Below are 8,966 nucleotides of genomic sequence, written 5' to 3' on the forward strand. Positions count from 1 at the left end.
CTCTTAGTGCATGAGTGTGTGTGTGTGTCTGTGTGTGTGTGAATTCAGAAAAGGCAGTTGATAAAACAAAAAGGTACCACTTGACAGTTTCTTAAACTCAGGGAGTGGATTTTTTAAAATATCATGTGATTGATTGAATACTGATAATTGGTCCTTATGTTTAAATAAAAAGTTTTTGGAAACTTTTTAAAAATGAACTAAGCCAATCAGATATTGGTAAGGCAGTAAGATGTCTGGAGAAAGAACATTCCATGCACGGAACGAAGATAAGTGCCAAGGCCTGAGGAGGAGCCTATTTTGTATGTTTGGGGGATAACTGTTAGGCCAGTGTGACTGGAGTTGGGTGAGAGAGTGGGAGAGGAGTCGGATATAAAGTTAGAGAGGTAATAGGGGGACGGAATATGTAGGGCTTATTGGCCATTGTAAGGATCTTCTCATTTCTTCTGATTGAGATGGGAAGCCACTGGGGTATTTGGAGCAACGGAATGATATGATTGGACTTGTGTGCTTCAGTATAAGTGTGTGGAAAAACCAGATCAGAGGGGGCAAGGTGGGAAGCAGGGAAATCGTAGGAGAGCCTATTGTAGTAAGCCAGACACATTGAGAAATACATCCTGATGTTTCTTTCTGCTTTGAATCCCCAAATTAGAAAGCTTCTTGACTAAATTAAAAAGGAAAAAAAGTTAAAACAAAAAGAAAAGAAACACATTTGTGCTAAAAGCTGGAAGTGGATAAAGTAAGCAGAAGCAGTTGTGTCTACTGCCTGGCTTGTACAATTGACCTATTTTAGAAGGAAAAAAAACGGGTAGGGTTTAGAATCCTGAGTTTATTTTTGTGTATGCATGTCTGTGGTCTTATTAATAAGAAAGACTGAAGTAACCAGCTACTTAATATTTATATATATGTTTTTTTTTTCAGAGTCTACTGTCCTCGTAACTGTATGCAGGCAAATCCACACTATGCTCGTGTAATTGGAACTCGAGTTTATTCTGATGTAAGTATCCTAATTTATGTAGCTCTCAGTATTCACGTGTGTGTATATATATATAAAACACACACATATATGGTATATATACACACACATGTACACACATATATATATGAGTATATATATATGTAGTGTGTATCTGTATATATATACACCCTCATATATATATATACACACATTTAAATGTATATATGTACATTTATACTCAGAATAAGGAAATAGATTTTGTGTTGATATACATAGTCTCAGAAGAGTTAATCATCAATAACACTGAAAAATGAATATCCATATGCAAATATGAGTGCATAATAATTTATTTTGACTAGATTTTTCTTCATATCCTACCCATGTGTCTTATATCAGTCACTTAATGAAATAGTCTGAAGGCATTCTTGAGAAGGAAAATACATTTTGCTTTTCTTTAATCTTCCTTTGGGTTCTTCAGTATTTGAAGTATAAACTGGATAATTAAGAAATTGTCAAATGTATGAACAATATCTTCACTGTCAAAGAAGCATTTAAAAAAGTAGCATAGAATCAAGACCAGATAATACATTAAAATACATACAAAAGGAAACCAGTTGAGGGCATGTTGTAGTGGATGACATTACTGGGGTTGGACAAGGAATGTTAGCTGTGAGGGCTTCAGTATGGATAGGTACTTTTTGAGCCAGGTTTCAAGTGTGGGTTGGTAAAGAGGATTAGGGAACACATCTAGGTGGGATGATTGGCATCGGCAAAGACAGGGAGGCGAGAGCAGGTGAGCTGTATGCAGGCATAGCATGGTTTGCTTGTCTCTGGACTGGTGAGAATTGAAGCTAAAAGGGGCTGCAGCCAATTTTGTGTTGAAGGGATGAAAGGATCCAGCTCCTGAAACTGTAAATGGAGAGTCTGAATGCATGCTGATGAGTTTAGATTTTATGTGGCAGTCATTTAGAAACCACTACAAATTTCTAAGCCAGAGAGTTATAAAAATAAATTGAGAAATATACTCTTGATACACATACTCAATAGAATACTATGGAAATATGATTGTGAAAAGAGGCCTGAAATGTGGATCTTACCACCTTATTTCTCTTGGTGAGTTCGTTTAGGTCCAGGTTTTTTTCAGTTCAGCTTTACCTTTGAAATCATTCTCCAAATCTGATCTCTCCGAAGCTTCAGTTTTGCTGTATTCTTATCTGCACCTTCAGTGTACTGCTAGTATCTTAATTTGCCAGTGCTCATGTTTGTGCTTATCTTCTTGTCTCTGTTTGAAAACATCCTTTTTCTAATTTTTCTATCTGTTAAAATCATGGTCATTCTTCACATCCTAAATTATTGCCGCTTTCTCTGTGAAGTGTCTTGCTGGATCTCCAGATGCAAGTCTGATGTCGTCCTTCTTTCAACCCCTATAACTTTGTTTTTTCCCTTTTAGCACTTAGCCAATTCCTTTAGGTACTATGATTGTCTCCCACCTCTTTCATTAATTGTTAAGTTTCTTGACGGCAGCACCTGGGCAATTCATGCATCCTTTTTTCATCAACAGTTTGATGGGTGCCAGGCTGTAAACAAGACAGGTTCGCTTCCTGCCATCAGAACTTAGAGCACACAGTGACATCAGACATTTAAGCAAATACCTTGCACATAAATGTTTGTTGAAAAAACAAATAAATAAATGGATATGAATGAGCATATCTAGAATCACAGAGATTTCCAAAGAAATCATTCTTTTTCAGATTGTCCCTTTAAGCATCAAAACTTTTCATTTTAGTTGTGTCTGGTGAAAATCTTTCAAAATATCCTACCCATTTCTGTAATAATAAGCCATCTCTTCACTAGAGTTAGGTTTTGTTAGAACTTATATCCTGAGATTATTTTATGTTCCTACCTCAGTGAAATGGGTAGATAATTATGTATTATTATGTAGATCCTTTTAAGAGTAAGTTGAAAATGTAAAGCTTACTATTATATAGTAAGTACAGAGGCAGAGATTCAACCATTAACTGCCAATCTCCCCACCCCCTACAAAATACGTTCTCTCTTTAAATGCAGGATATGGGACAATGAGAACCAATCTACCAATCTCCTTCTCTCTCCCTCCCTCCCCCTTCCCGTGTGTGTATATGTGTGTGTGTGTGTGTGTGTGTGTCTCTCTCTCTCTCTCCATTTATAGTGACAACCTGTACATTCTATTGCTTTGAACTTTTATTTCTCCTTTGTCAAAGATACAGTTAATTTCTGCATTCATTTAAAATGTTACACTGTTTTCACAGACAAATTCTTCTTTCTTTTCATCATATATTAATTCTTATAAAGTGTGGGTATGAAAAGAAAATCTCCTCTGACCTTTGAACTCAAATAGGAATGCCTGCTGACTGCATAGTTATGGGCCAAACAATAGTTTCAAAACGTATTAAGTGCTTGGATTTAGTGAATGTTATATCTAAGCACTTTTATTGCCTTTGGGAAAAATGCTGATAATGCTCTTTTAACAGAGCAAGATAAATACTGAAATATGTACAGAATTATTTTTAATTCCATCTGTTATGAACTATATTGGATACAAATGTTAATTCAGTGAGAGACTTTAAATGGTGAATAAAATGCCTCCTCAGAGCACGGATATGAGGTTTTAGATATATGGTATTTTGTGATATAGCAAAACGTGAAAAGGATTAAGCAGCTTGGCATTCAGGCTCTCTGATCTAATAAATACTGACTGATGCCACAAAGTTCAGAGCACAGTAATAAAGCAAGGTCATGTAAGATGCACATGCTTATGTGAACTTAAAAAAGCATGTTAAGTCACTCACATGTGCATAGAGATAAGAAAAGAACACACCAGTGGGATCAGAAAAGACCTGTGGGAAGCTGAGTTGGATTGCTTTATACTCAAACAGTTCAAGTGTTTCATTTTGTAGGATTTCCTCAGGCTATACTCAGCTGTTGACAAATTTTGGTGAACGTTTGGAATAAAGGAAATGTTAAAATCTAGAGAAGACTTTAGTGGGCCGAAAGAAAAGAGTTGACTTCTAGAAGTCGATAGTTTTAAAAATTTGAACGTGTTAGACTTGAAACGGTGATTTTCTCCTCCATAGAAATCCCATTCAATTGAGATTATATAACTAGTACAATGTAATCATAGAATTTTCTTAGTACCTTATGTCAGACCATTCAAACCAGGGTGATAGGCATTGCAAATCGAGGTAGAAGCTCTGATTGTTCTTCATGTTTTTCTTCTTGGAGTTATTCTTTCAGGCGAATTTTCTCTGCGTAGATTATACTATTTAACGGGAAAAAACTCCCCATTTAATATAAGCCTGTATTTTGGAAAAGGGATCATAGATATAAACAGAACTATGTTTGAATTGTTTATGTCAAAACTGAACATAAATGAGGTACAGATAATCCGGCCTTGAGCATTTGGTCAGAGTGACTCAGTAGGGACTGGCAAAGGCTGAAAATTAAGAATGATAATTAGGCCCTTGAAGAGATAAAAGGAGCTAATTTGCTTCTTATTGCTTCAACAATAGAAAAAGCCTACTGTTTGGACAGGCAAGTATTTGCTAGACTAGCTGGTAAAGGGATTTTACCATTGCAGCCACCGTTAAGATCTGCCGTCAGACTTGCTCAGAATTGGCTCTAACTTTGTGAGTTTGGAAACATTCCTTTATGCACAAAACATCATCTGGTAGCTGCTCACTGAGTATCCATGTAAAGACAGATGACAGCGACTTCAGTCCAGTAGAAGAGTAGGCTGGACAAGTTCAGCAGGAGTGTCCTACTAATGACGGGTTTTACCTTGTTCCCTCAGCTGTCCAGTATCTGCAGAGCAGCGGTCCATGCCGGGGTGGTTCGAAATCAGGGTGGTTATGTTGATGTTATGCCTGTGGACAAAAGAAAGACTTACGTTGCTTCTTTTCAGAATGGAATCTTCTCAGAAAGGTAAATAAAAAAAAAAAAAAAAAACGCACATATAGACCGTCTATCCCTTTATGCTTGCTTTACAACCAACTCACTTTATTATAGGTTTGAAGTTAGGTGGCTGAGCCGGTGTATTTTTTGCTAACTGTGTAGGAGTCGGTCTTCCAGGGATGGGAGAAGCTGCAGCACCAGAGGCGCCTGTCTCCTGCAGGCTTATCAAAATCAACGTGAAAATCAGATTACGAGCCAGAGCCACTCTTTTGTTAATTGGTTTTATAATGAGCAAATTTCTTTCGTCCTCTTTTGGATTTTCTAGATTAGTTTTTATACGTAATTCTTTCTAGGTAAGCAAAGCACTGATGATTTCTCTAATCCAGCTGTCTGGCAAAGTATTTGACGAAAACGATGAGTCTGATTTTCCCCAGAATCAAACTCTCTCTTTGATTGGAAATTGTATTCCTAGTATGAGATTTCCAGTAATCTCATACTATTTGGTCCGTTAGTATTATATATTTTAGTGGTTTGGGAAAATTCGTGTGACTGACTTGATCAAGTATTAATAAGAGTTAAGAGAAAGGAACCTGTAGTGATTTTTCAAATCATTGGTACCTGGTGGAACTCATATTAAGTCCCATGTATTTTGTATGGATACAGAAAAATCCCTAACTTTTAGACATTTACTGGGTTCCTCAAAATTGTCAATGGAGGGTTCACATATACAGTAAAGTTTCTCTAAAGGACACCCATCTAGGTGCCATCTTCATAAAAAGACAGATTTGTATTTAGCATCTATTTTCAGATGAGACTATAGCAAGACATCATTGTTAAGAAGGTGACTTCTCTACAGCCTGGCTCAAAGTAATGCTCTAGAGTACTAACTTATTATTTCCTAAGTGTGAAAAGTTGAAATTATATTGCTATCATACTTATTAATATTTTTAACATCTATGGTTTCAAGAAAAATTTTAGTGAGGAAATGTAATGGTCAAATCTGAAAGATCCTAAGAATTTCTTCACTGAAATGGAAACGCACACAAACACAGAGCACTCAATATATATAATTGACATATATGTATATATAATATGGTATGATATATAAAATAGATACGAGTTAGGGAGCCTGATATGCAATTTATAAACTAAACTGAGTGATGTGGTTTCATTTACCTGTCATATTTCTTAAATTTATTCTAAAACTATAAGATGATAGATGATATCCTAAGAAAAATGAGAATAATTATTTTTGGGCACCTACTATGAATTTTCTAGATGCTGCTGGGCGCCCTAAGTCTATTAGCTCCACCAACAGCTCTATAAAGTTAGTTCTATAAACCCTAATTTAATAGATGTGTTAACTGAGGCTTGGAGAGGTTAAATGATGTGCCCAAGGCCATCTAACGAGTCAGTCTCAGAGCTTGGGTTCAGTAGCAGATCCGTGGGCTCAGAAATATGCATTTTTTCCGGTGTATCACTGTGTTCAAAGAAGAAACACCACCAAACGCATTCACTTGCTAGGGCGCTTTGTCAATCCGTTTTCTACAAAAAAAAAAATGGCTTCTGTTGGCCATCTGATTGTATGAAAACCTGGTGTGTGTGTATTTATTGTGTGCATGTTGTGTGTACACACGTGATGTCTTCGTACTTATTTTTCACTCTGACGTTCTCCCCTTTCTTTTCTTGTACATGAATAAATAAATAAGAGGAATTGCACTTTGTCTCCATCTTAGCATGTATGGCATTTGTCTCTAAAAGCCTTTTTTTATAATTAGGAAAGTAAAACTTTATGCAAAAATGTGAAGACTTCAAAAGGTTACATTTGATTGGAATAAATAACTATTAATGTCATTGTCAATCTGTTTTAACTTTTAGGCATTTAAACAAAACACACCTTGATTGATATTGCCAAGTAAGATATGAATAATTTAGAAAAGAACAAAATGTATGATTCTGCATTGCTTTTAACTTCTGTTTTGAAATACCTCCAAAATGAGATTGAGTGCTTCTATGTGTGTTTCCATTTCAGTGAAGAAATTCTTAGGACCTTTCAGATTTGACCAGATTTCCTCACTAAAATTTTTCTTGAAACCATAGATGTTAAAAATATTAATAAGCATGATAGCAATATAATTTAAATTTTATCAGACTTAGGAAATGATAAGTTAGTACTCTAGAGTACTGCTTAACTATCACTATCTTTTTAACTTAGGGTTAACTTTTAACCATGCCTCAGCTGTAAACCTGGATCTCAGTATTCCCCCAGTAAAACAGAACAATAGTTGTCTAATTCTGCTTTATTAGAATTAATGGTGGTAATATAGGAAAATGTGATCTAGAATCTGTGAAGTTCTATAGGAAATACTATTATTACCACTATGCACCTTAAATTTCTTTGGTAAACTTACAGCCCAGCATACAACGAAGATTTAAAGAATTATGTCATTCTCACTCAAGCTTTCCAATAACTATAAATTATAGTAGCCTAAGAAAGTTGACCATCTGGATTCATAGAGCTGCTTTCTTGACTGTCATAAGACAGCGTGATTTATTTGAAGGATTATATATGGAGATGACATCAATATACTTTTTGTATTTTTTGCAGTTTACAGAATCCTCCGGGAGGAAAGGCATTCAGAGTATTTGCTGTTATGTGAAATGGAACGCTTGGAAGAGGATTGTAAAGACTATTCCAAATGCCATATTTCTGAAGTTTGTATAGAACTGTAACATTACTGTACAGAAGACATCAACTATTTTCAGCCCCCAAAAGTGCCAAATGCATATAAATCTTGATAGACAAAGTCTGTAAAATAAAACATGGGACATTATTAGCTTTGAGAAAAGTAATGAATATGTAATGGTTTTAGAAATCCTGTGTTAAATATTGCTATATTTTTTTAGCAGTTATTTCTACAGTTAATTACATAATCATGATTGTTCTACATTTCATATATTATATGGTGCTTTGTATATGCCACTAATATAATGAATCTAAATATTGAATGTGAATGGCCCTCAGAAAATCATCTGGTGCATTTAAAAATAATCAACTCTAAAAAAATGAAGGAAACCATATTATCACATTTTCCCCAGTTCAATACTATGCCATTACCTATTCCAAATAATCTCAAATTATTTTCCACTTAACCCCTGTATAGTTTTTCTCTTCTGTTAAGTTTGGGCTTACAGACATAAGTCCTGATATTGCACTTCTTATTTTGTATAAAATAATCCCTTAATATCAAAATGAATCTGTTAAAATGTTTGATTCCATGGGAATGGCCTTATAGTAAATGGAATGAAGTCAGAGAAGTGGTATGAAAACATTCCCAGTGACCATATAGTAAATATAGGGTCAAGCATGGGCAGCCAGAGCTTTGTATGTGTTGTTCAAACTGGGGTCACACATTTTCTTTTGTATCCTGGCAAATACTCCTGCAGGCCAGGAAGTATAATGGCAAAAAGTTTAACAAAGATAAATTAATGTATTGCATCACCATTGCTACTGATTTTCTTAATGGTATACGGCCTTGTGTATAAATGTTGCCATATTATGGTACCTATAATGGTGATATATTTGTTTCTATGAAAAATATATTGTGCTTTGAGACAGAAAATCTGTAAAATTTTAATTTTGGTATTTTTTTTTCTGCTGGTCAATTTACTCTTTCCTTGTAAACATATTAAAATGAATCATGTTTCAAAATATTATTTTCAGTCTCCTTTGCATCCTTATTTTGATTTCGAAATCATTTTAAATTAACAAAATTATTGTAAGTCTTTTAAATTTGGATTATTGACATTAATATAAATAACATCCTTAATACCAGAAGCCTGCAAAGTCAACCTGATTATTTAGGTATTTGTATATGAACAAGAAGATGGACGGTCATTTATTTATTTATTTATTTATTTATTTGTTTATTTGTTTATTTATTTATTTATTTATTTATTTTTGTGAGGAAGATCAGCCCTGAGCTAACATCTGTGCTAATCTTCCTCTTTTTGCTGAGGAAGACCGGCTCTGAGCTAACATCTATTGCCAATCCTTCTCTTTTTTTTTTCCCCCCCAAAG

General features: G+C 34.8%; 1 protein-coding gene across 2 annotated transcripts in view; it reads left to right on the forward strand.

The window, feature by feature from the left end:
* CRISPLD1 (cysteine rich secretory protein LCCL domain containing 1) overlaps positions 1 to 8,584 on the forward strand; it is a 46,823-nt gene extending 38,239 nt beyond the window's left edge. For both annotated transcript variants that reach the window (XM_058528907.1, XM_058528908.1), the window contains 3 exons: positions 919 to 994; positions 4,785 to 4,915; positions 7,494 to 8,584. In XM_058528907.1, coding sequence (XP_058384890.1) covers positions 919 to 994; positions 4,785 to 4,915; positions 7,494 to 7,545 — 259 coding nt within the window. In that variant the 3' untranslated portion in view covers positions 7,546 to 8,584. The remainder of the gene's footprint in view (positions 1 to 918; positions 995 to 4,784; positions 4,916 to 7,493) is intronic.
* Positions 8,585 to 8,966: the final 382 nt, after the last annotated feature.

The sequence above is a fragment of the Diceros bicornis genome, chromosome 33 (genome assembly GCF_020826845.1).
Source record: "Diceros bicornis minor isolate mBicDic1 chromosome 33, mDicBic1.mat.cur, whole genome shotgun sequence".
Classification (NCBI taxonomy): Eukaryota; Metazoa; Chordata; class Mammalia; order Perissodactyla; family Rhinocerotidae; genus Diceros; species Diceros bicornis.